General features: G+C 42.8%; 2 protein-coding genes and 1 long non-coding RNA gene across 3 annotated transcripts in view; 2 read left to right on the forward strand and 1 right to left on the reverse strand.

The window, feature by feature from the left end:
• Nucleotides 1-255: 255 nt before the first annotated feature.
• On the forward strand, nt 256-24,168 carry LOC130928504 (uncharacterized). Its single transcript, XR_009066692.1, has 4 exons — nt 256-592; nt 2,118-2,285; nt 22,861-22,917; nt 24,010-24,168. It is a non-coding gene; the product is annotated as an uncharacterized LOC130928504 (long non-coding RNA).
• Nucleotides 2,292-10,682, forward strand: LOC130928503 (leucine rich adaptor protein 1-like). The gene is made up of 2 exons (XM_057855159.1): nt 2,292-2,595; nt 4,835-10,682. Exons 1-2 carry the CDS (start codon nt 2,404-2,406, stop codon nt 5,195-5,197), a joined length of 555 nt encoding a protein of 184 aa, XP_057711142.1. The 5' UTR covers nt 2,292-2,403; the 3' UTR covers nt 5,198-10,682.
• Nucleotides 14,600-27,262, reverse strand: part of LOC130928500 (multiple PDZ domain protein) — a 39,778-nt gene continuing 27,115 nt past the window's right edge. The window contains exons 21-42 of the mRNA XM_057855156.1: nt 25,865-25,906; nt 25,587-25,679; nt 25,438-25,518; nt 23,983-24,160; nt 23,379-23,489; nt 22,837-22,902; nt 22,664-22,735; nt 21,094-21,265; nt 20,805-21,001; nt 20,648-20,739; nt 18,710-18,788; nt 18,310-18,445; nt 18,078-18,223; nt 17,919-18,002; nt 17,661-17,854; nt 17,576-17,590; nt 17,241-17,388; nt 17,011-17,182; nt 16,783-16,946; nt 15,309-15,413; nt 15,141-15,238; nt 14,600-15,070 (exon numbers count right to left, since the gene is read on the reverse strand). Coding sequence (XP_057711139.1) covers nt 14,800-15,070; nt 15,141-15,238; nt 15,309-15,413; nt 16,783-16,946; nt 17,011-17,182; nt 17,241-17,388; nt 17,576-17,590; nt 17,661-17,854; nt 17,919-18,002; nt 18,078-18,223; nt 18,310-18,445; nt 18,710-18,788; nt 20,648-20,739; nt 20,805-21,001; nt 21,094-21,265; nt 22,664-22,735; nt 22,837-22,902; nt 23,379-23,489; nt 23,983-24,160; nt 25,438-25,518; nt 25,587-25,679; nt 25,865-25,906 — 2,716 coding nt within the window. The 3' untranslated portion in view covers nt 14,600-14,799. The remainder of the gene's footprint in view (nt 15,071-15,140; nt 15,239-15,308; nt 15,414-16,782; nt 16,947-17,010; nt 17,183-17,240; nt 17,389-17,575; nt 17,591-17,660; nt 17,855-17,918; nt 18,003-18,077; nt 18,224-18,309; nt 18,446-18,709; nt 18,789-20,647; nt 20,740-20,804; nt 21,002-21,093; nt 21,266-22,663; nt 22,736-22,836; nt 22,903-23,378; nt 23,490-23,982; nt 24,161-25,437; nt 25,519-25,586; nt 25,680-25,864; nt 25,907-27,262) is intronic.

The following is a 27,262-nucleotide window of genomic DNA, read 5'->3' on the forward strand; positions in this document are numbered from 1 at the left end:
GATTTACACATTCAAGTCCAATACTTATTATTTAAAAATAATTAAGTTGCTAAACACTGTTGTAAATGTGAAGGAAAAAAAAAGACAAAAAATGTCACAGCATAACGCTAAATGTGAGAAAATGTTATTTTCAGCATGATCTGCTTTACAAACAGCGCCCCATAAACATCAACTAACAATGTCCACAGTATTTTGCTGCCATCTGCTGTCATCTGCACCCAATTACACCCAAACGTGTAATTGGATGCAGCCGTCCCTGAATTGACAGTCATTCACCGCGATTTTGATTGTATTCGTCATTTTAAACTTTTGAAACGTTCAAGATATGCCGTCTAAGGGAAATCCACGATGACGGAAACAACCCGTGACTCGGAAGTCAAACAGCGGAAAAGAATGGGTGATTTGTTTGACGTTCTCAATTTGCGCGCTTTAACGCATGTTCCAAATTGGTGAAGTTAGGTCAGCCCCAACAACAACTGTGTTGAATGGATTAAATGGACGAAAGTCCACTAAGAAGGAGTTTTGGTCCTTGATTGGCTGTTTTTTTAAACTGTCTGTCAGCTGTCCGCCAACCTGCACAACAAAAGTAAAGGTAAGAATTTAAGAAATGCTGCAATTTTCGACTGAGTGTTTCTCTATATGGCGGAAAACACTCAGGTGACTTGAAGTTCAGCTCTGAGACCCCCAATTTGGCCAAATTTCAAAATTGTCCGATATGCATGTGATGTGTGATAAATCATTGGAAAGCTTAGAATCTCAGTTTTCTAGAGGAAGAAAAACTTTGAACAGGAGGGATTTTTAGAAATGTTTTTTAAACAGCAAAACCCTATCTGGGAGTGAGAGCAGAATTACAGACGCCATGACTTTAACAAGGTATTATCGCCTACTTGTTTCGATCCAAAAACTCCATGTCGCATGTGTGTACAGCTGGATTTTGGGGGGGATTTTGTGGGTGAAACATGGTCATATAACAAGGGTCGCGATGCAGAAATCGCAGACATCAAGGAGTAATCGGTTTTCATTTTCATATATTTACCCTTTTAAACTTTTTTCCCCCCAATTTTTCTTTGTGTTGATTATTTATCATCTAACATATCAGAGAAAATGCGACAGTAACAAAAAAAAAAAAAAAAAATACTATCAAGCGATAGTTATGAGGTAGATATCCGTGACTTTTTTTACAGACACCATTTTTTTCACTGTGACATAATTTGTTTAAAATATGTGAGTGAATAATTTTTTATTTTTCTTTTTTTAACGAAATATGAGACATCAATTAATGATTCTAAGCGAAAAACTACATTTTGAATAATAAATATAATTAACTACCTTCGTTTTATGGCTGGGATGAAACTAAAGCGGTTGCGCGATGTCTGTAAACGGGGGTTTTCAGGGTAAAACGGACAAATTAAAATGAATCTGCAATGGCAGCATATAGACATATTCTGTCAAACCCAAAAGTTCTTTTGGCTTGAAATACAGCAGTTTCTTTTAAACAGTGCGAGAGCAGAACCTGCTTTTTCAGTCTTGTCTGTGTTTTCCGCCATATGTATGTTTTAACTTGAAAGTTTTTTTTTCTATTTGGCATTATTCTCGTATGTCGAGTTGAGTTTGATACTTTTGGCGCACCTCGACAGTTGTCAAGTTCTAAATTGTTTGGGAACCTCAACTCTTTCCCGAACTTGATAAAAGGCTTTGTTCAAGGGAAATGATGCGGACAACTCAAAGTATTTTTTTTCCTTTTATTTTTCTTTTGTTTTGGAAAACTTCTTTATTTGAGGTTATAAATCAGCAGTCGTAAATTCTAAGAGTTGAGTGTTTGTTCTGACTGCACAGGTGCTTTAAATGAGAGTTGTCGGCGAATTGTGAGTGGCTAATGAAACGCACTCAAGTGTCTTCAATAGGATTGACGCAATGAAGTAATTAGTGTTTTTGTAGTGTGGTGGATCTTCCTCTGCCGCCATCTGGTGTACAGGTTTGGAACTGCGGTATTTTAGGTTTGGCTTGACAACAGTCAATAACATGTGATACCTGCATTTTGAGGGGGTTTAATATTTATTTTTTTAACATCTCTTTTTGTCTCTAAATTATTTTTTTTTTTTTTTTGTACTTTGCAGACATAAATTTTCCTATTCGAAAGTGATGCTGAGACACATAACTTGAACGGAAAAGGAAGTGGCTATACTGGCGTCTGACGTCACCGATTCGCTTCACCTGCGCGGTGTCCAATTTCACAGACAGGAGGGCTCGGATGGAGGACGGACGGAAGGCAGGCCGCTTCAATGGTAGGATTTTCCCTCATTTACTGCCGTGAACATGAAGCAAGTCACACGAGCGATACTTTAGCGTAGAACTCCAGGCGCGTGCGTTGTTTTTAAACCAAGAACTTTAAGTCGCTCGGTCATGGACGCGTGCAGCCCGGAGTTGAAGGACCTGGAGACCAAATTGGGTCGCAAAGTTCCCGAAAGTCTCGTTCGCTCGCTCGCGGGAGGCAAGCACGACAAGGTGACACCGCCGGCGGCGGCGCGTCCCGGGCGCTGTTCGGCGGACTTTGAGCGGCTGGAGGGCAAAATGATTTTCCTCAAACAAGAAATGGTGAGTGAAATTTTCCAATAAGTGCACGAGCAATTAATAAGAGCAGCATTAACCATTTTAGAATTGAGTAATTATAGGCTCTATGATAGGCTTTTTATTTTCATCTAGTTGCGAAATTATCATAAACAATGGGAAGAACATTATGTTCAACTAATATGAGCTTGCATAATATCAATTTGCATGGCATATTAAAAAACGGGTTTTGATGGCAATTTGATGAGCGCACGCACGTTGAGTCGCAACAACCCTTATTTAAGGCTACAAAAGGTATTAGACCCCGGAGCAGATGGTCGACCCCGCTAAGTTTTAAACGCGTCTAGGATTTGAGCAGATTGGCTTCATGTTGACCTGACAGTGAACATGTTTGTCTTTATTTTTTGAATATGTATTTGTCGAGAGTAAAAGACAAAAGAAGCAAACCAGAGTTGTTTTAAAATGCGAGATCAGATAGATGACTGCGCCGCTATTAGGGCTGTGACAATATATTGAAAAGGTGATACATATCGCGATACTTTGTAGCCCAAAAGGTTATTGATATGCTCCCACCAAGAATCGATATATTATTTTAAAATGGTGTCACTGTGTAAAAGGATAAAAGAAACCAACAGGTTGCTCCATGAAATCTTCCATTAGAATTGTGTCTACGCTCTTTGACATTACCAGCGATGGACGTCCAATTCATTTGGACTGGATAGGACGTTTTGCGCCGTCCATGACACTGACGCTAGAGTGTTTGCAGCCAGTCTTTTGTGGGCATTTACAGGTGCGGTTGCCAACTCCCTGAAAAAAGAATAAGGGACACCTCATTGGTGGATGCTATAACTGTTGTTCTGCAAGGCTTATTTATTTATAAAGCACAATTCAACACAAGGCAATTCAAAGTGCTTTACATTACATGAAAATCATACAAATCACATTAAAATCAATAGAACGTAAAAACAAAGACAGTTGAAATTAGGGCTGCAGCTATCGATTATTTTAGTAGTCGATTAATCGATGATCTAGTTAGTTCGATTAATCGAGTAATCGGGTAAGGAACATAAAAAATGAAAATACCTGAGCCTCAAATGGTATAAATAAATAAATAAATGAGGATCTTTGTACAACGAAAGAACATTTGGCTAACATACATAGCAAAAGGCCGCTAGCTTAAGTGCTATAAAACACAATGTTCTGAACAAATGGTTCACATATTCCAGACACATATTCCAACAAAAAACGGCTAAATATACCTATAAACTACTTTACGAATGCATTGAAAAACATTAGCGCAAACAAAAACTTAGCTTATGTTGGTCTTAACAAGGAGCGGCTGGATTTAGTCACGTGAAATGAAGCAGACTAGAGGGCAGTGTATCCACCCAAACCAATTAAACTGAATGCAAACACTTTCAAAACAAACCATTACATCACCACTTCAATTAAACAAATAATCGAAGCAGCAAAATTTAATTTGAATATTTTTCTTCTAATCGAATACTCGAGTTAATCGATTAATCGTTGCAACACTAGTCGAAATAGGAAATAAAATTATACATAAAAATCACATTTAATCACGAATAGAAAAAAAAAAATTAAAAATAAAACAAATACGACTACTCGTCAAACGCTTTCTTTTATCCCAGGCAATTGTAGGTAGTTTTATTTACCTGACATGTTTCGGCGGGCACTTAAATGTAAATAAAGTAAATAAAACAACCTACTATTGCCTGGGATAAAAGAAAGGGTTTGACGAATATATAAGTGGAGGCAAAATGAACTCAGTTAAAATCGGCGCTTATTCACTATTTTTGTTTTTATCAAGTTTTTTTTAATTATTACCTTTGCATTGCCTCAAAAACACTTTTTGCATGTACAGTGGTATTGAAAAGTATCTGAACTTTTTTGGCATTTCTCCATAAAATCACCATCGTGACCTAATCGTTGTCAAAATCACACAGATGAAAATAGTACTTGAACTAAAACCCACCCAAACATTTGTTTTTTTTTTATATTTTAATGAGGATAGCTTGCAAACAATGATAGACGGGGGAAAATAAGTGAAAATGGAGTAGCTCAACAACATCATATCGTGTGATTATCATGAGCCTTGTCTCGTAAATCGGATGTTAACTTGAGACGCCCAGAGGAGAGCCTCGTAGAGTTCCAACTCATTTCGTAGAGATGAAGACAAAATAATTTCGACAATTTTTGGATATATTCAATGATATTTATTGACATCCTTCCTCGTGTGACACAGGCGAACCTGCGCGCCATCGACGTGAAGCTGATGCAGCAGCTCCTATCCATCAACGAGGGCATCGAGTCCATCCGCTGGGCCATGGACGACAAAGGCGACGCGGCCAGCCAAGACGGCAGCCTGACCAGTAGCTTGTACAGCCTGTCGGACAGCCGGGACGACGGCTCTCTTCCGGGCAGCCTCACCAGCCTGAACGACGACGAGTTGGACGCGCTGTCCGTAGGCAGCTACCTGGACACGTTGGAGGACCTTCCGGAAGACCCATCTCCTACAAACTGCTTTTTGGATCAATCCGCGCCGGACCTCAGTAAACCTGCGGCCAAGCTGCGAATGGAAACGGACGAATACTACTGCTTTGGATAATGAGCGGAAATATTTTCACTTTTCTGTGTGTGGTTTTAAAGTAACGCCACTGACTCACCCGTGTGACTTTTACTTTGATACTCGCCACACCTCACCAAACCACTTGCAGTCACACCCTTGCTTACTGTTTGTCAGCTGGTAACATTTGTAGTTTTCCTCTACTGTCATGTGCAAGCATGCTATTTATTTAGCTTTATTTATTTTTATTCTCGTTACTGGTTTGGAAGCCTCTGATACGAAGTACTGGAGTTGTAGGGAGTACCTCGAAATTGAGTGTATGTATACATTCAAATCTACTTTTGGGACCTAAACTTAGGACTTTTCTAGCCTGGGAACATACAGCGCTTGCACCTTCCCTTGGCAGGAAATGTTATGTTGGAATTCAATCTTGAGATCTGGTAAAAATGTTATGACTGCTCTGATTGCCCACACGCATGCTAAAGTACTAATCACTCGGGTGGTATGCATCAGTTTTTAGAATTTTTAAACCCCTAATTTGATTTTTAGACCCACAATGTTGTCTTTAATAGCTTAAAAATGTACCCCTGTCTTTTCAGACTTGGTACCTGAGAATCTATTTAGAAAATTGAGAGCATCATCCAGTAAATTGGAGCAAATTTTCCCCTGTCCTTGTTCCTGGACTGCTTTGGTACCCTTAGGCCTTGTTCAGACTCAGTCGAAATCAGATTTTTAGCCAATCTAGATTGAAACTGGATGGCTCTTTTGTAGTCTGAACCATAGACTTCATAATGTATTGATGGAGCGCGGGGCCGATAAATAGGGGGCCTGCATTGTTGGCAAGGCCATCAAAGCTGACCGAGTGGAATCACGAGCTTATTTTGTTGAAAATTCTTGCGAATAAATGCCTAAATCCCCGAGTTCTTTATAGAAATGGACGTAAAATGGTCTCGATTCTTGGTTAAAAGCAAAAAAAACTGTGCAGTTAGCATTTATTTTGCGTAAATATGTCAAAGTACAATGCTAGTGAATGTAGCTAGCGGCCGCCTGTTGTAAACAGTTTTTCCGGTGAAAATTCTTGTGAATAAATGCTTAAATCCCCAAATTTTTTATAGATATGGACGTAAAACTGTCTCGATTGTTGGTTAAATGCAAAAAAACTGTGCAGTTAGCATTTATTTTACTTAAATATGGCGATGTACAATGCTAGCGAATGTAACTAGCGGCTGCCTGATGTAAACAGCTTTTCCGGTGAAAATTCCTGAATATAAATGCTCAAATCCCCAAATTATTTATAAATATGGACGTCAAACAGTCTGGTTTCTTGGTTAAAAGCAAAAAAAAAAAGCTGTCGATTTTGCATTTAACGTAAATATGTGAAAGTACAATGCTAGTCTGTTAGTGAATGTAGCTAGTGTCCGCCTTCTGTGAACAGAGCTTTTCCAGCAAAAAATCTTGTGAACAACTGCTTAAATCCCTGAATTCTTTATAGATATGGACGTAAAACGTTCTTGATTCTTGGTTAAAAGCAAAAAAAAAAAAAAAAAAAAAAAAACTGCACTTAGCATTTATTATACGTGAATGTTAAAGTACAATACTAGTCTGTTAGGAAATGTAGCTAGCGGCCGCCTTTATGTAAACTGAGCTTTTCCGGTGGAAATTCTTGGGAATAAATGCTTAAATCCCTGAATTCTTTATAGCTACGGATGTAAAACGGTCTGAATTTTTGTTAAAAGCAACAACAAAAAAAACAAAAAAAAACAACAACATGCAGTTAGCATTTATTTTACGTAAATATGTCGAAGTACAATTCTAGTCTGTTAGTAAATGTAGCTAGCGGCCGCCTTATGTAAACAGCTTTTCCGGTAAAAATCTTGTGAATAAATGCTTAAATCCCCAAATTCTTTATAGATATCGACTTAAAACGGTCTCGATTCTTGGTTAAAAGAAAAAAAAAAACCAAAAACATGCAGTTAGCATTTACATAAATTTGTCGAAGTCCAATGCTAGTCTGTTAGTGAATGTAGCTAGCGGCCGCCTTATGTAGACAGAGCTTTTCCGGTGAATATCTTGTAAATAAATGCTTCAATCCCCGAATTCTTTATAGATATGGACGTAAAACGGCCTAAAATTATTCTTGGTTAAGAGTAAAAATAAAAAGCGCAGTTAGCATTTATTTAACATAAATTTGTCGAAGTACAATGCTAGTCTGTTCATGAATGTAGCTAGCGGCTGCCTTATGTAAAAAGCTTTTCCGGTGAAAATTCTTGTGAGTAAATGCTTCAATCCACAAATTCTTTATATAAATGAACTTAAATCAGTCTCGTTTTATGGTTAAAAACAAAAAAAAAAAACGTGCAGTTAGCATTTATTTTACGTAAATATGTCAAAGTACGACGCTAGTCTGTCAGTCAATGTCGTGAACACCACATGTAAGCAGTGCTTTACCGGTGAAAATTCTTGTGAAGAAAATGCTTAAATCCCCGAATTCTTTATAGATATGGACGTAAAACTGTCTCGATTCTTGGTTAAAAGCAAAAAAAAAAAAAACGTGCAGTTAGCATTTATTTTACGTAAATATGTCAAAGTACGACGCTAGTCTTTCAGTCAATGTCGTGACCACCACATGTAAGCAGCGCTTTACCGGTGAAAATTCTTGTGAAGAAAATGCTTAAATCCCCGAATTCTTTATAGATATGGACGTAAAACTGTCTCGATTCTTGGTTAAAAGCAAAAAAAAAAAAAACGTGCAGTCAGCATTATTTTATGTAAATTTGTCGAAGTACAATGCTAGTCTTAGTAAATTTAGCTAACAGCCGCCTTATTACAACAGAGCTTTTTCGGTGAAAATTCTTGTGAATAAATTGTTAAATCCCCACATTTTTCATAGATGAAAAACAGTCTCGATTCTTGGTTAAAAGCAAAAAAAAAAAAAAAAAAAAAATTTACGTAAATATTGCGAACTATGAGGCCAATGCAGTAGTGGCTAATTTCTCCCATTGATTTTTCGTTTCAAAATGTATGCATGGGACGAAAAATATAATGACCTTGAATCATCGCACAAATCACTCCTGAGACAATCCTTCCAGTTTGTATGCGGTACAGCTTTCGTACTTTTTCGACAGAAAACCGGCGTAAATCGCTGCGTACGTGTTTATGAATAGCTCCTCTTGATGTGGGCGGCCTCCTACGTAAATGCGAGGCGCAGTGCAAGACTGATCTGACCCGTCAATACATTATGAGTCGATGATGTGGCCTACTCTGAACAGGCATGGATCTGATTTGGACCCTTACTTAAAATAGTATGAACGGTCAGCCCTAAAAATCAGATTTGAGGAGGAATCGGACATGCCTGTAGTCTGAACACTGCCTTAGTGAACTATGTTGTCTTGACGTCTCCCTAAACTACAAACTTCAGTATGCAAAGATTAAGATTTAACATCGATTTGCACAATTGGACACTGCATGCGGAGAGCTACTTTAGCATATTTCCAACACTGTAGTCTTAAGAACCCCAGGGTAGTGGCACATAGTGACTGAAAACCAAAGCAATTTTGATTGTCTGGTAGATAATGCTAGCCCACAGCGTTGTTGATGGCGGACACGTGTGAAACACATGTAAGTGTTGTCAGCACATTTTCCTTCGTTAATGATTTTTAAATAGTTTTAGCTGTTGTCAGACACTGCCTTGTTTTCGTACTCTTTGTACCGACCGGTGATGTTGAGCAAATAACGAGATAATATATTGTGATTTATACCACAAGCTTGAGTGTCCTGTTTTGTCCCGTTCGTGACACACTGATATGGTCACCTAATCCCGACACATTAAACATGCTTGTAACTTTGTCTCGCGGCAATCGCTAAGAACCTTAATTAGGTTTTATGCTGCCTTTATCTCTTTCGGGCTTTGGGAGGCTCCATAAAGCTGCAGAACCTTTGCAATGGATGCACCAGACAAAATAAGGCAACTATAACTTGGCAAGTTTGGCTAGTTTGTCGTATGAGAGCAAGAGCTTGAGATTTTTCTTTTTTGCCTATCGTGATTTAGTGACCGAGTCCAATTACAATCCCTTCCAGTCGAGACTGCGGCGTGCAGCAGGGAGCCATTAGCAAATTAGACACAGCGGTTGGGTTCCGTGCTGCAAAATGTAACATGACACTGTCTGGAATCTGGGAAACTGCCGCCATGCGACCAAATGAGGGTATACGGAATATAGGTTATTTTTACAGGGGTAGCTCACGATATGATCCAAATTTCCGATACAAGGCGATGATGTCACGATATGACACAAAATTTCCCTTTCATTTTCAATGGCAAGTAAACGTAGGTGGCTGGAAAACCTGTGTGGCTGTGATTTTTGACCAGAAACTTTACATTTTAAATTACAGCCCACTGACATTCAACTCGGTTGAATGAACCAAGTTGTCGATAGATACCATGCACATCCACATATGTCTAAATTTCCCCATTCATTTTCAATAGCCGAAAAACCTCTGTGGTTGTGACTTTTTTACCAAAAACTTCCCACTACAGCCCACTGATACTCAACTGGCACCTATGTAAATCCATGCCATTGAAGGCCATGTACCTCCAAATTTCCCCATTCATTTTCAATGGCAGAAAAACGTGTGTGGTTTTAATTTTTGACTGAAAACTTACAGCCCATTGACATCAAACTGGTGCCGGTGTATGTCTATGCCATTCATGGCCATGTACGTCCGTGCCATTGACGGCCATGTACCTCCAAGTTTCCCCATTCATTTTCAATTGCAGGAAGACATAGGTGGTCGATAAACCTGTGTGGTTGTGATTTTTGACCAAAAGCTTCCCATTACAGCCCACTGATACCCAACTGGCACCCATGTAAGTCCATGCCATCGACGGCCATGTACCTCCAAATTTCCCCATTCATTTTCAATGGCAGAAAATGGTGTGTGGTTGTCATTTTTGACCAAAAACTTCCCATTACAACCCACTGACATTCAACTGGCACCCGTCTGTCTATGCCATTGACTGCCATGTACCTCCAAATTTCCTATTCATTTTCAATTGCAGAAACCCCTTTTTTTAAATCTATCCTTTTTTTTTAACTAAAAAAACGACTCAAAATCATTACGATGTATCCTGTAAATGCCCTAAAATGAACAGGAACTGACCTGTGAATGCTTTGGTTTCAGTGCCATTGACGGTGCTAATCCAGTCAAAAGGAATTGGATGTCTAGCGCCGCCAATTGCAGCCAGTGAGCTAACGTGAACACCCTTTTTAAAATGAAATATCCATTCTCCGTGGGAGCATATCGATAACCTTTTGGGCTACAAATGATACGATTCATCACCTTTTCGATTTGTCACATCCCTAGTTCTTTGAGTAAAGAGTAGGCGGTGGAGTTAGCTTATTCACTGCCATTGATAGGGATAGACTTCATATCCATTTGAATCGTACTTTCTAGAAAATACATCTACAAATTACATCAGCAAATCTACATGATTTTTATGAGGCTAATTTCTGCACGTGAGCTAGCTAAATTGCAATGAGAATGCGACTGCTTTTACAAATTCTCCATTTTGAACATTCTTGGGCTGCCAAATCCATCCCAAAAAAGGTCAACGGCCTTTTCCGAGCGTTTCCCGGCAACGCGCCGCACGTCGTATAAAAAGAGTAGCGCGGCACTTTGCAAACACCCTTCACCAAAATGTGTCCCAGTGGACAAATGCTTCGAGCCGTCACTTGGACACTCATTCACGTGAAATAAAAGGCAAGTCGGGGTCAATCGGAGGAGCATTCCTATTGACCGACCCTTTAAGTTCAGGAGATAAACGGCAAACGGGTGAAATATTACTGACGGCGTGACCCGCGTTGGCTTTTTTAATGGAAAGTCAGAAGAAGACGTCGAGTTTTTCGGATTTGCCGTCTAGTTTTATAGACCCATAAAGAATTCTGCTGAGGAACTGAATATTTGCGCCATCCCGCAAGCCCTTTATGTGGAAACTCCAATGCACAAAGCCGTTCTGCAGTAGCTTGCCACAAAAGGATTCCAATTACCAGACCTGCCGATTCTTAACATACTGCAATGCCCTTTAACAAGTTCAATTGAATACACTACCAAGTGGAGAACGAGGAAAGCAGGCTGAACTTCAGAAAACTGCAATTGTGGTATTTCTTACACTAATATAAAGTCCGGAAGGTAATTTTTTTAAAAAAAGGCCAAGCAGTGCAACCTTGCTCTTCCCCAAATAAATCTGCAGCACGAGCAGCAATTTGTCCCACCGTGGGTCCGAACGGACGTGAAAAGCTCTCTGGGAGTCGCGCGCCAGTGATTCCAGGCAATCATTAACAAGCGAGCCGCCGGCGGCCGGTACAATGCGAGGTCAGCTATCAGTCTGGGCAAGCGCAACTGGGGCAAAGTGATAATTGCTAACGCTGATGTCACACTGCCGCACTGCGCTATCGATCGCGGAGTTTTACTGGCTTGCGCAAGACTCTTCAAAAAAGACTCTTTAAAATGAGTTTATTGCAAGTAGACGTCCAATAAAACGTTCATTCGCTCAAATGGATCGGACGTCTATGGCCGTCAACGGCAGCTGATGAGTTACTCATAGGCTTTGCCACCCCCACTCTCCTTGCGCACAAAGAACCGCTTGTTAGTCCAGGCACCCCAGGAGTGGGCCTAGACAGGTGGCAACCCCGTAGGGAATGTTGACGGGGGATCAGGAGGCCCAATTGCTGACATATGCCCAACAAAAAAAAACCTTGGTGCTTTAGTAACTGTAGCTAAGTATCTACTGTATTAAAACAAATCAGGATGCTAAGGGGCAAAACAGTTCTATAGTTTTTGCTAAAAACTAGGGCTGTCAAAATTATCGCGTTAACGGGCGGTAATTTAATTAATCACGTTAAAATATTTGACGCAATTAACGCACACGCCCCGCTCAAACAGATTAAAATGACAGCACAGTGTCATGTCCACTTGTTATTTGGGTTTTTTGGTGTTTTGTCGCCCTCTGCTGGCGCTTGAGTGCGACTGATTTTATGGGCTTAAGCACCATGAGCATTGTGTAATTATTGACATCAACAATGGCGAGCTACTAGTTTATTTTTTGAAAATTTTACAAATTTTATTAAAACGAAAACATTGAGGGGTTTTAATAGAAAATTTCTATAACTTGTACTAACATTTATCTTTTAAGAACTACAAGTCTATCCATGGATTGCTTTAACAGAATGTTAATAATGTTAATGCCATCTTTTTGATTTATTGTTATAATAAACAAATACAGTACTTATGTACTGTATGTTGAATGTATATATCAGTCTTGTCTTTCCATTCCAACAATAATTTACATAAAAATATGGCATATTTTATAGATGGTTTGAATTGCGATTAATTACGATTAATCTTAAAGCTCTGATTAACTCGATAAAAAATTTTAATTGTCTGACAGCCCTTCTAAAACGTACAGTTTAACCAAAATTTGCCAAAAACATAACCTTTCCCAAATTTCCCATTAATTTCCAATGGCTCTATTCTCCATATATTTCAATAGCACAAAAACTTCCATTCACTCCTATTGATTTCCAACCTAATTGACGCAATGTGAAATGCCCCCAAATCAACAGGAAGTGACCCCGAAATACCTCAAAATCCGCAGGAAGTGACCCGATATACCAACCATCATAGCAAAACTACATCGGAATTCCTCCAGAAATTGCATTTTAGAGGTATACAGGTAGTCCCCGAGTTATGAACGAGTTGCGTTCCTGTGGTGGCGACGTAACCCAAATTTACGTGTCTGAATTAACCCTTTAAGTACCCCTAATCATCCCCTAAATTTCAGGATAATTATCCAAAAACATTTATTATACATGAAATAAATACCGAAAAAGAGTGGGGGGTAGGTCGGGGCTCCGATGTCGCGTTGCCCCGAGGTGGCTCCTCAGCGTTGCCCTGCACTCTGGCGCGGGTCGCTGGCTGGATGCCGGCAGGTCGGCTGGGTGTTGCCTGCTCCAGCAGGGGGGGGGCTGCCCTGGGTTTGGTTGGCCGTTGAGGGTGCCGCGATGTGCCGTGCCAGTTTTGGGGCTGGGGCTCGTGGACCAGGTGGGCGGCCGGGTATGTGCATGGGAGTTGGTGGTGCGTCCCCTCTTCCCATCCCTGAAGGCCGGTTGATGGGGGCGCGGGTGGCCCCGGGGACCACCCTGGATCCCTGGGGGGGGGGGGGGGGGGTGACGATGGCCCCTTTGCTGGGCTGCGGGAGAATGGATGGGCTGCACTGCCCTCCCCCACACGGATTGGCTGGGGAAGGGCCATGGCAGGGGTGGCACCCAAGCGGCATCTATCCTCGTCTACGGGACTATCACGCTAGATTGGACTCATGCATGACTAGGTGAAATTAGACACTCAAGTAGAAAACCTTGGTGTCAGGATTAGCGATGAGACAGCATAGAATAGGATGCCAACATACTCACACTCGCAAGGGATTCACACAAATACCGGGTTCTAGACCAAATGGCTGATTTTAGGGACACTTCACCCCTCCCAATCACTTATCTCTCTGGCCCCCCCACATGGTGTAAACCGGAAATACAACTAGCTAACGATAGCTCCAACATATTCATCGTTAGAGTAGGCATTTAATGCATTTCTTGTTGTTAGACAAAAAAAGGAAAAAAGGTGACTGGAGACAAAATGTCGGATGAGACCCTGGCATCTTAAAAATGAAATCACATAAATAAGGGATGTCGAAACCCGGGGACTACCTATCATTTTTATTCCTCATTTATGCCAAAACGAGCCTCCTATAGTGTGACTAACAACGGCATTTCAACAGTGTAATCAGACCTCCCTGTTGGAACTAACACGGCATCCGCATGCAAGTCGGCGCATGCCCGCCGCCCCCTTTCGAGAATCAAACACCCTCAGGGACTATGAGAAGAGATTCAGTCATCTTGTGTTGAATTGTTGGCAAATGTGGTCACGATAGTCTAATTTTAGCCCTAATAAAAACTGCGCAGGTAATATTTAAATTCCCTCGAAAGTCTTTAGTCAATAATAAAGGGCCGGAGGCGTCCAACGTTTTTCCATGCTGGTTTCATCAATAGGACAAAACCAGTGACCTAGCTCATGATTACCACTCATTTGAAGGTCAAATCCATGCGACACGCACCACCCTGGGCAAACATTACCCGGCAGGCTCGTGTGATTACACACTAAAAGTTTAAGCGTTCCCCGGCCGTGATGTCATCGGAAGCATACCAGGATGAACACACAGCATGCGGGACTTAGGTCACCGCAGCAGAGTTGCCCTTATATAATAGTATATGTTGCATACATGGAACAAGAGCAGGGATGGTCACACCCTCTCATGAGAATACGCCTGCTATATTAACTCCTTGTTTGCCACTGATGGCGATAGACGTTTGAATGCACGTCAAATGAATTGGACATCTACAAGTGAAATCAACTGAAATAGCACTGAATCCATGATTGTTTTATTGATCCACCGTGAGTAAATGCGTCATTGTTGTGTGCGCTAATACTGATATAATTCATTCCGAATCTTTAGCAGCATTATATTTCATCGCAGAAGTACGGCGGGTGCTCAAAAATGGCACTGGAATAGCAATGTCTGCTATTAGCGCTATTGGCTAGGACAATACGGTGAGCAAAACGCCTCCTTTGGTCCTCTTCAGGATGCCCACGGCCTCCTCGTGCGTGACGCCTTCCAGCGGCTGCCCGTTGACGGCCACGATCTGGTCCCCTCGCTTCAGGCGGCCGTCCTCCGCCGCCGCGCCCTTGCCGAAAACCGTCTTGACGTAGATGGGAAGATCCCCGTGGGGGCTGCCGTAGCCTCCCACGATGCTGAATCCCAGCCCGTCCGGTCCTCTTTCCAGTGTGATGCTCTTGTACTGTGGAGGGCTGACAAAGCAGGAACACGCTCAAAATCTGCCAGTTCTACTAAATGTCACGTCATCGGCAGGTTTCCAACCTGAGGTCATCCTGGAAGATGCAGCTAGGCGGCGGAAGGCCTCCGACCGCCTGCTCCTGCGCCGCGTCGGTCACGGTGTTATCTCCACCGGCGACTACCTAAATGCCACGCTGTTATTGGCGTAAAACAGGCAAAACAACTTTTTAAAAAAAAGGTATCAGTCCCTACTTGGAGTTGTATTGTCCCTGTTGCATTTTTCAGCAGAGCGACAGCTTGCGAATGGCTCATGCCTTCCGTAGAAGCTCCGCAAATACTGATGATGCGATCTCCGACCTGCAAAAGAAATATGACCGCTATTATCACTTCATTCTGTTTGCATCTGAACTAAATCATCAGAATTTCGCTTTCATTCGCAACATTGTTTGCCGAACGAATTTGCGACAAAACAAGCATTCTTTCACGAGACAAAGCGCTTTGATTGTCTGTTAGCTCGAGCCGTCTGAATTCAAGAGTGGGAGGTTTATTAAGCTACAACAGGGCAGCGATTGTCAACGTGGCCTTTTCCCCCTTCTGTTTCACTCGCTGTCGGGGTTTGAGACTCATTCCGGAATGGCTGGTATGCATATTTGGACGCCGAATCGAGACGCCTGCGATTCTGACGCCCAGAGAGTTACTGGAGTGGAGATATGTGAGTTTTGTGTTTAATGGCAAGTCTTCAAACTATGCAGAAAATTCAAATGTTGCTGTCGCCAGTCTATCAGACAAAGAATTTCTAGGACAAATAAGCTTGCTAAGGACAAAGTAGCATTGGATGATAATCTCTTTGGCTGCATTCAGTGGGCCCTGACCCAGGACTGGCAGATGCAGGTCGACCTAGATCGGAGGTTCACCTTCCCCCTGGAGATCGCAACAACCACCCTACGTCCAGACCTCGTCCTATGGTCTAATACATCCAAGCTCACCTACAGCATTGGGCTAACAGTTCCTTGGGAGGATGCCGTCGAAGAAGTGTATGAACGCAAGAAGCTGCGGTACTCCGACCTAGCGGCTGCAGCAGAGGACAGAGGCTTGAAGGCGAGGGTGCGCCCGCTGGAGGTGGAGTGTAGGGGTTTTGTGGCCAGTTCAACCTTAGCGAAATTGGAGTCAGGGGACAGGCCCACTGACAGGCCATTAAAGAGCTGGCCAACACCGCCGAGAGGGCAAGCAATTGGCTGTGGCTGAAGAGGAGCGACACCATCTGGGCTGCTGGGGCAAATGCTTAGCCCTGAGACGCACACCCAGGAGTGATCAACCTGTGGTAGGCCAGCCTCAGCTGAGGGCGTCTTGTGATAAGTGGCCGAAACACCCCGTGATCTGAGGACACAACTGATTATGTGTCTCAGTGGCTGAGCAGAGCCTTAAAGAAGCAGCACCTAGTCCATCCAGGTATACGGTCATTTGCAAGCTTGGCTCAGGGAGAAGGACACCCCTGCCATGCATAGTCCTGGGGATTGCTACAACGAGTCCTTTTATCAGATCTTAGTGGCATTGATGGCGATAAGATGTCAAATCCCGGTCAACAGTAATTGGATTAGATGTCAAGGCAGCCAGTAAGTTAATATAAAAACCGAGATTTTATCTTCAACTTTAGAGAACGAATATGTGAGGTTCTTCACAGTCACGACGGTCTATCGCAATAACTTCTGAACGTAAAATGTCGCACCATGAGCTGTTGGGTCTGCGCTGCCAGGCCGACGGGGTTCATCATGGCAATAAAGATGGGAATGTTGCCCAAGGGGCTACCCACTCCGCCTGCAATGCTGACACCCAGTGAGTCACCGGGGCCTTTGGTGAACTCCACCATCCTTGCGTCTTGGAGGTCTGGAACTACAAACGTAGAGAAGGTCTTGAGTGCGTCATTCCTGGAGCCGGGCCACGCTTGATTTCTTACCGTGCTGACTCGCATCTCCGGAAAGACTCCCCATAGTCACTTTGGAACCGCACGGTTCGCTTGTCTGACAGAATTCTCTGTCCGTCTGACTAGACTGGGACAGCCTTCGTTGCGAGTGGAAGGGTCCGGCTTTAAATCTCCCGACGTCCATCTTCAGCGAGCCGACGCAGCACTGAAAACGAAATCGCAGATGAAGCGTAACGGTGGAAACCTGTCGACGTCATCGCTACCTTGAGAAGAGCGGCGACAGACTCCTGGGTGGCGGAACGGACGTCTTCTCCGTTGACGGACAGGATCTGGTCACCCTGCATCAGGCGGCCGTCGGCGTCCGCCAAGCCTCCTTTAATAATGTCGGACACAAACACTCCTGTGTCGTTCCTGGGGAAGGAAGACGGTTGCATATCACATGAACTATTCAAGTTGGTGATTTTGCAGAAGCTCGATTTTACGAACACGGAATTAACCACGATTCAGAGAGTGGGTAGAAATGAATCCTCTGAATTCAACTCTATTGATATTTAAGGGCGGACTCTTAGCAAGTATGCTACATGGAGTGCGACATTACCTTTGATCCCGTGATCTGAAGCACAAAACAACAAAAATAAGTCATCAATCCGTATTGTGGATTAAAGATCTTTTGATTGGGTTACCTCCTCCCCACGATGCTTAATCCTAAACCCTGCCCGGGCCTTTTGTGCAGCTCCACCACGAACGAGTCCCACAGATCCTCCTCCTTGTACTGGGCTTCGTCCCTGTAGACGGTCAGCCGGACTCGCTGCGGAGTCTGCCGCAGCACGTTGATGGCCTCGTCGTGGGTCGCCGCGCGCAAGTCGATGTCATTTACCTGCGATTATACCAATGATTTTTTTAGCGCATGCTGTAACCGTAGACTAAATTTGACAACCCACCTCTAAGATTTGGTCTCCAGCCCAAAGCCTGCCATCCTTGGAGGCGGCACCTTCTTCGTAAACTTCGTGGATGATGATAGCCCCCTGTGACCAGACGTTAAGAGTCCTAAGTCTGGCCTTCAGTCTAACAGAGTTCTTAACCCCAAAATATCTCGTCACCAGTAACGTATCGCAGCCTCCGACGATGCTGAGCCCCAGACCCGTCCGCCCTTTGGAGATGTCAATGGTGGTCTCGCAACCGGGGATGATGGGGCATGTGGCGGGATCGCAGGCCAGCGTCGACGGGCTGGACGAGCGACTGTAACCTGAAGACAAAACAAAGACGATCCGACGCGTCTATGCGGTTGCTTTAATTACAGCCCTGAGTAAGCAGTCGTAAAGGGTGACTCACTCGAAGCTGTTTCGGGTTGACTTGTGCAAACTATGCCGGGGGGTAGACCGGCGACCTCTGCGTCCCCATTGACAGCTGCGGCGCTGCCTTCACGGATGGTTAACTTGTCTTCTGTGGCCTCTTCACCAACGTCTTCCTGATGACGTAAATGGAATGCTATTTTCTATGCTAGCGGGTGTGTTTATTGTGGCTAGGGCACTTATAGGTTGCAATTCATAGAAAGGGGGGTTCTTTATGTGGTTTTTCAGTTACTCTAGGGTTAGGAATGATTCAAGAGGACCTCACGGACTTTTTTGTGCGTCCCCCAAATTACATGTCGCTAACACAGACGAGCTCTAGGAAGTGACTTTCCAAGCAAAATGCTGTCCGACCACTTGTTCGCATGGGCGACATGTGTTACCTCGGCGCGGGGCTCTGCTGCGTCTCCTTCTGTTTCTCGCACGGGTCCCACCGCCATCTGCTCAAGCGCTTCTGTGTTCCTGTTCCAGAAGAGCCATAACTCAAGTGAGGTGTCGCAACGGGAAGTCCAAGCCTCTTACCCAAATGGAAAGACAGCGAGAACCAAAAGTGGTATTTGCCATGTGGCAAATTGGATTTTGCCATGTGGCATTTTGCCATGTGGCAAAATGGATTTTGCCATGTGGCATTTTTTTTGCCATGAGGCAAAATGGATTTTGCCATGTGGCATTTTTTTGCCATTTGGCAAAATGGATTTTTGCCATATGGCTTTTTTTTTTTTTTGCCATGTGGCAAAATGGATTTTGATGTGGCATTTTTTTGCCATTTTGCCACGTGGCATTTTTTTTTGCCATGTGGCAAAATGGATTTTGACATTTTTTTGGAGGGAGGGGGTATGTGGCAAAATGGATTTTGGTTTTCTGGCATTTTTTTTGGGGGGGGGGGGTAGGTGGCATTTTTTTGGGGGTACTTGAAAGGTTTGCAGGCCATGCACGTTCATGCCATTGATGGCTATATATGTCCGAATTTTCTATTACACCGCATTGGCATTCAACTCGCTGTAATGTAAAGTTTAAGGTCAAAAATCACAGCCACACGTTTTACTGCCATTTAATATGAATGGAAAATTTGGACATGCATCGCCGTCAATGGCATAGCCTGACTTGGGTGTCAGTTGAATGTCAATTTGCGCCAATATAAAGTGTATGGTCAAAAATCACAGCCACACATGTTCTTCTGCCATTTAAAATGAATGGAAAATTTGGACTTGCATTGCCGTGTGTGTATGGCCTGCAAAACTGCCATATACCCCCCAAAACTGCCACATACCCTAAAAAAACATCCATTTTGCCACATACCCAAAAAAATGCCACATGTCAAAATCAATTTTGCCACATGGCCAAAAAAATAATGCCACATGGCACAATCAATTTTCCCGCATGGCAGGAAAAAATGCCACATGGCACAATCAATTTTGCCACATGGCAAAATCCATTTTGCCACATGACAAATACCACTTTTGGTTTTCGGCCCTGCTACCCAAATATCTGACTCAAATTTTTCCCTGCATTTGTGTTACAATGGCGCTCTCTTGTGGATTTTGTGTAGCAATACCAAAGCCATGTTTTTCTACATGGCAAAAAATGCCACATAGCAAAATCAATTTTGCCACATGACAAACCAAAGTCCATTTTGCCACATACCCTCCAAAAATGCCACATGTCAAAATCAATTTTGCCACATGGCCAAAAAAATAATGCCACATGGCACAATCAATTTTCCCGCATGGCAGGAAAAAATGCCACATGGCACAATCAATTTTGCCACATGGCAAAATCCATTTTGCCACATGACAAATACCACTTTTGGTTTTCGGTCCTGCTACCCAAATATCTGACTCGAATTTTTCCCTGCATTTGTGTTACAATGGCGCTCTCTTGTGGATTTTGTGTAGCAATACCAAAGCCATGTTTTTCTACATGGCAAAAAATGCCACATAGCAAAATCAATTTTGCCACATGACAAACCAAAGTCCATTTTGCCACATACCCTCCAAAAATGCCACAAGTGGCAAAAAATAATGCTACATGGCAAAATCCATTTTCCCACATGGCAGGAAAAAATGCCACATTGCAAAATCAATTTTGCCACATGACAAACCAAAGTCCATTTTGCCACATACCCCCCCAAAAATACTACAAGGCATAATCAATTTTGCCACATGGTGAAATAAATGCCACATGGTAAAATCTATTTTGCCACATGGCAAATACCACTTATGCTGCCCAAATGTCCCTGACTAGACTTTTCCCTGCATTTGTGTTACAATGGCGCGCTCTAGTGGATTTTCAGTAGCAGTACAAAAACAGTGTTTTTCTACCTGATGAAGATGATTTGGACTTTTGAAGGCGAGCTTTTGATGATGGATGATGCATTCTGATGACTGTGACCGTAAAGGACTTGCCCGTTTATCTAAAAATAATAACGTTAAATCAGTTTTTTTCTCAGAGATATTGATAGAATGTCAGACTGCTCACTTCGAGTAGCTCGTCCCCGACCAGCATGCGTCCGTCAGTCCCGGCGGCCCCCGCGGGATCGATGCCCACCACAAAAACGCTCATACGGGAGCGGTCCCGGTTCCCGGCCAGGCTGAGACCCAGGCCTGCTTTACCCTTCTCTAGCTCGATGGCGTGGAGGGCGCCCGGGAGGCTACCGTAGCGCTGGACTATGTCGTCTGAAACGTGGTAGCATCCGTACGAGTTAAAATCCAACTTAAATCTCTAAAGAAATTGAGATTTACCACTGTATCTAAAGTATCGAACTCACCCCAGCTGTGTCGAAACTCCTCACCCTTCTCCCCGCTCCCTACGTCGGTCTCCTGGAACCGAGCCGGAGTCTCCGTCAGAGTGTCCGTGTCGCTCTCTCCCGTGTGGGTCACCACCGGCAACTCAAGAGCAACGCTGGCGGGCGTCGCTTTTGCGGCATCTGGTCTCTTCGGCTTTTGGAAGGGACCCAACAACACACTGTATTATTTTTCCATATATGAGTTAGCCAGATGGGCGCCACGAATCAAAAATTTGGTGTGCTTTGTACGTTTGTTAGTTGAAGCTGATAAATGATTGGAACTATTCGTCAGTTCGATCAATTAGCATTAACGTTCAGATTAGGTCGTGCAAAAAGTACTTGAATGTTGACATCAGAGTTTGGTAGAGTAGCCAAAAACTTTACTCAAGTAAGAGTAGGGTTACTACAAAATAATAATACTCAAGTAAGAGTATAGTCATCCAAAAAATCTACTCAAGTAAGAGTATACAGTGAAAAGAATACTCAAGTAATAACATTTTGAGTAACTGCTTATTTTTATTTATAATTTTTTTCTGTCAGCACAAACTTATCTAAATGAACTGTTGTTTTAATACTGTATAATAACCTATTACAGTACATAACCACATTTAGCCAAAGACATAAAATTAAAAAATCGTCAGAGAGAAAAACGGTAATGAAGCATTATTTGTCCAAGGAGCATGAGTGTCCTGCCCTCTAGTGGAGAAAATAGTTCCTAGTTTGAACAGTGAATACTGTAGTTCCTTCATAGTTACTATTATGAGTTTTTGAGTGACCAAGTCGAAGTCCAGACTTAAAGCCCATTGAGATGCTGTGGCATGACCTAAAGACAGCGATTCATGCCAGACATCCCAGGAATGTGACTAAACTACAGCAGTTTTGTAGAGAGTAATGGGCCAAGATTAGTCCTGATTGATGTGCCAGACTGATCTGCAGCTACAGGAAGCGTCTGGTTGAAGTTATTGCTGCCAAAGGGTGGGGGGCACAAAATATTAAATGTGATGGTTCACTTAATTTCCCTTCTCTCATTGTTTGCATATTATCCTCATTAAAATATGAAAACCTATAAATGTTTGGGAAATTTTAGTGAAAGCAGCCACTGTTTTTCCATCAGTGTGATTTTGACAAGGATCAGATCACATTTGATGGTGATTTTATGCAGAAATGTGAGAAATTCCAAAAGGTTCCGTTACTTTTTCATACATGGAACAATGAACGCGTTTCTATTAACGTAATATTCAAGTTACGAAATTACTTCCAGAACCAATTTCGTAAGTAGCGGTACCACTTCATGGATTATTTTGGGCTACAATGTATCGCACTATATCACCTTTTCGATATATTGTCACACCCCTAATTGAAACGTTTACGAGTTCTAATTGACTTGTCATTGTTTTATTTCATTATAAAGTGCATTTTTAAAGTGAAACTTTTTGGACCGGAAGAAAAACAAATCATTTACACTAGACAATAGACAAGTGACAAAGACAAACTAAGAATGTGATGATTGGACAAGGATGAAAGCAAGGCCACGACAGAGAGACCCACAAACCTTAAACGGGGTAGGAGTGAAAGGGTTAGTTGGGGAGAGGCGGAGGACAAGTCTACTGTGACTGTCACCCTCCTACAGAGAAGAGATAAAGGGTGACAACTTTAGGCGATGACACATTTGTGACACTACATCCATTCGCCCACAGTGCAAAAAGACAAAAGTCTCCGACTAACCTTGTCCTCCTTTTCTCTCGGTAGGGACGTCACGTTCTCCTCCGCGGACTCGGCACTTGTCGACGACTGATTCCACATAAGGTGAGTGCATAATATTCACGTTAGCTTCTGAGAAAGCTTCGAAAATACCTGGTTATGATCACCAATTCAAAACATGACCTCACAATGAGACAGAGTTAAAATAATGAAGTATGTTCATAAACTCGGAGTTAACCGACCCAGTTTAACTTTAAAACACATCCCAATTGAAATGATGAGATTCTTGGAGCTTGGCTCAAACGCATTTGGTTTGCATGCACACCAACGACGCTAATGCCAGGTAATCCATCTCGCTTCCATTGTCTCCCTGCTTTTCATTGCAACAGCGATCAATCACGCTCGCCTTATCTCTTAGCGCCATGCTTCTCGCTTTTGCAAGAAACGGAACCCTTTTTCAAACTAATCTCCACACATCAAACTGAGGTAATCTGATGAATGTGATTTCTTTACCAAAATGACAACCATTTTGCTTTGAAATGGCCATTTTCTGGCATAAGACCTACCCTGGTTTTCTGGATGATACTCTGCACCAGGAAGGTCACTGGATTTCCCGCCCTGCGAATGGCCTCCACTGCTTCCTCATGACTGGCGTCTCTTAGATCCACACCATCCACCTGATGTTTCAAGGGGAAGTTCAGAATTTTTGACATGACGATTCATCTGCGACTTTTTCAACAAATTCTGTGCAGTTTGTTAGTTTCAGCGCTAAAGAGTGGCTAAGCTAGCGTGAGTCAATGGGGCTTGCTAACATGCCAAAAAAAAAAAACGATATTAACAGATCTAACCATTCAAACCAAGCCATGTTTAGGGGATGGGGAGTGCCATTTATGCCCACAAAAAGAAAAATCAGCGGTGAAAAAAACCACGTGATGCGACTCTGTCCTGCCTGCCTAGACCGAGATGTTGTCTTTTAATTGGCATGCTAGCAAACCCCATTGACTTGTGCTAGCTTAGCCACTGCGGAGACCTGAACTTAACAAATAACTAAGAAACTGCACAGAAATTGTTGTAATTGAACTCTAAAGTCCAAAATTCTGAACTTCCCCTTTAAGAGCCACTTTTATCTACTTATAATATCTAATACATCCTGTTTGTTAGTTTTTTTACCTCTACAATCCTGTCCCCGGTTTTTAGGGTGCCATTGTGTCCGGCAGGGCTATCGTCCAGGATGTGCTTGATAAAAATGCCCCGCATCACCTCGCCGTTACTCAGCCGACTGCCCATCCCGCGCCCCCCTACGATGCTGATGCCAAGGGACTTGCCGGGCTGTCTGAAGAGCTCCACTCTGCGGTCCAAGGTACCAAAATCAGTACATATTAGTGGAGGGGCCCGTCACTGGGGGCGAGGGGAGGGTGGTGGCTACTCATCGCACAGGGGGCCTGTTCAAATTTATTCTGCCAATGGGTGGTTGCCAGTCACTCATGATTCACGCGGGGAATGGGGTGCCGGCATCAAAATTTAGAGCGGTAGCGAGAACCAAAAGTGGTATTTGCCATGTGGCAAAAATTGATTTTGCCACGTGGCATATTTTTGCCATTGGGAAAATGGGTTTTACCATGTGGCAAAACGGATTTTGCCATGTGTTTTTTTTTTTTTTGCCATGTGGAAAAATTGATTTTGCCATGTGGCATTTTTTTTTTGCCATGTAGCATTTTTTTTTTTTTTTTTTGCCATGTGGCAAAATGGATTTTGCCATGTGGCATTTTTTTGGTATGTGGCAAAAGGGATTTTGGTTTGTGGCATTTTTTGGGCGGAGTATGTGGCACTTTTGGGGGGGTAAGCTATATGGCAGTTTTGCAGGCCATGCATGTCCATGCTATTGACGGCTATGCACGCATGCAAAAAATAAATGCCACATGGCAAAATCCACTTTTGCCACATGGCAAAAAAATGCCACATGGTAAAATTCAATTTTGCCACATGGCAAAAAAAATGCCACACAGCAAAATCCATTTTGCCACATGAACAAAAATGCCACATGGCCCCAAAAAAATGGCACATGGCAAAATCCAATTTTGCCAACATGGCCCAAAAAAAATGGCACTTGGCAAAATCCATTTTTGCCACATGGCAAATATCACTTTTGGTTCTTGGCCTGCTGAAAATTTAACACAAATTTTTAGAGCTCCGCGCATCAGTTTACCTTTCTGTTTGGCCATTCCCTCACCCAACCACGCCCCATTTACGCCCACAAACTGGGCCCTCAAGAGGACCGGGCCTCTAGGGGAACACCCCTGGCGTTCATGGTTAACTTTCTGTTGACCTCCTGTTCGTTTTGGGGAATTTACATGATGTTGAGGTCAATTCCTGTCAATTGGTTTAGTCAAAATTGGAAATAAAGTTTTTGTCAAATTTTGGCAGAACTGTACGTTTTTGCCAAAGACTGACTTTTGCGCACCTTCATTTATGAATTTTTTTTTTTTTTTTTTTTTAATACGTGTGAGTTAGGGAAAAACTAGGACACAGAGCATTTTAAAAATTGGAACTGTTTTTGCCATTGAAATGAATGAATGGGACTTTATCCTTGGTGCATGAATTGCCTTAAAATACTGTCATACTCACAGTCTTGGTTGGTTCCAGTTGCTATAAGAAACACTTTCCTCTCCCTCCCCATCTTCCCGCTCCGGAAGGTTGGGAATATCCCTAAAAAACAGGGTAGACATGTTGAAACAGTCCTAGATTTTACGTTCCGCCGCTTCTCGAGTGCTCACTTTGCAGTCGATTTGGAGAAAACTTGGTCTATGTCGCCCCGCTCCAGGCTGCTCTTGTACTCCTCGAGATATTCTGCCGGGACGTACGTCATGCTGACAAAACAAAAGGTGAAACGCTGTCGCAAGGTCGTAAAGTTGGCATTTGATTGGTGGTTATTCAGTCATTTGAAAAAGTTGTTAGTATTAATTAGTGATGACGGCATGCAGACCAGACGGACGAACGGAAAGTGGGGAAAAAAAGACAGCCAAGACAATAGTGGGCGGTTAGTCATACTCACACATAAAATGGGCAAAGATCATCCTCGGCTGAGCAAGCAGATCTAGAAGGTGAAGAGTTGGCGTTTATGCGAGAACATAACCGTGCCTTTTTTTAGTTGACCAAGCAAGCAATAACTTTTTAAAAATAAAAACTAGAAACTGCAATTTCTGGAGAAATTACTCTGGGTCAGTGCTGTGTGGAGATACAGATCTTAGGTTGGTTTGGGGACATTTTGCGGACAATATCAGGTCACTTCTGTTGATTTGGGGACATTTCGGGGACATGTTCAGGTCATTTGGGGACATTTGTGGGGCGTGTTCTGGTCATATCAGGTCATTTGGGGGGGCGTGTCCTGGTCATATCAGGTCATTTGGGGACATTTGGGGGCCGTGTCCTAGTCATGTCAAGTCATTTGGGGACATTTGGGGGGGGTGTCCTAGTCATGTCAGATCATTTCCTATTGATTTGGGGACATGTTTTTTTTTTTGCCATTGAAAATGAATGGGAAATTTGGACATCCATGACTGTCAATGGCATCGACTTCCATATGCGTCAATGGAATCGGGGACCTTTGGGGGTCACGTCCTATTCATATCTGTTCATTTCCAGCTGATTTAGGGACATTTGTTTTTTGCCATTGAAAATGAATGGGAAATTTGGACGTCCATGGCCGTCAATAGCATCGACTTCCATATGCGTCAATGGAATCGGGGACCTTTGGGGGTCACGTCCTATTCATATCTGTTCATTTTCAGTTGATTTAGGGACATTTGTTTTTTTGCCATTGAAAATGAATGGGAAATTTGGACGTCCATGGCCGTCAATGGCATCGACTTGCAAATGCGTCAATGGAATCGGGGACCTTTGGGGATCACGTCCTATTCATATCTGTTCATTTCCAGCTGATTTAGGGACATTTGTTTTTTTGCCATTGAAAATGAATGGGAAATTTGGACGTCCATGCCCGTCAATGGCATCGACTTCCATATGCGTCAATGGAATCGGGGACCTTTGAGGGTCACGTCCTATTCATATCTGTTCATTCCCAGCTGATTTAGGAACATTTGTTTTTTTGCCATTGAAAATGAATGGAAAATTTGGACGTCCATAGCCGTCAATGGAATCCAAGTACGTTGGCATCAATAGAATGGACATACATGGCCGTCAATGGCAAGGACGTGCATTGCCCTCATTTGCAATTGTGTGCTTGTGTGTCAATGAAATGCAAATGACATTGGAAATGAATTGGAAATTTGGACGTCCATGGCTGTCAATGGCATCGACTTACATATGCGTCTCATAAAAAATGAATGGTAAAGTTTTTTGGCAAATTTCTGGGGAACAGTACATTTTTTCCAAATTCTTTATGTCCCACACCGTCCCGGAATTTTTGATGTCCAATTGATGTGATTTGGTC

Source organism: Corythoichthys intestinalis, chromosome 13 (genome assembly GCF_030265065.1).
Source record: "Corythoichthys intestinalis isolate RoL2023-P3 chromosome 13, ASM3026506v1, whole genome shotgun sequence".
Taxonomy (NCBI): domain Eukaryota; kingdom Metazoa; phylum Chordata; class Actinopteri; order Syngnathiformes; family Syngnathidae; genus Corythoichthys; species Corythoichthys intestinalis.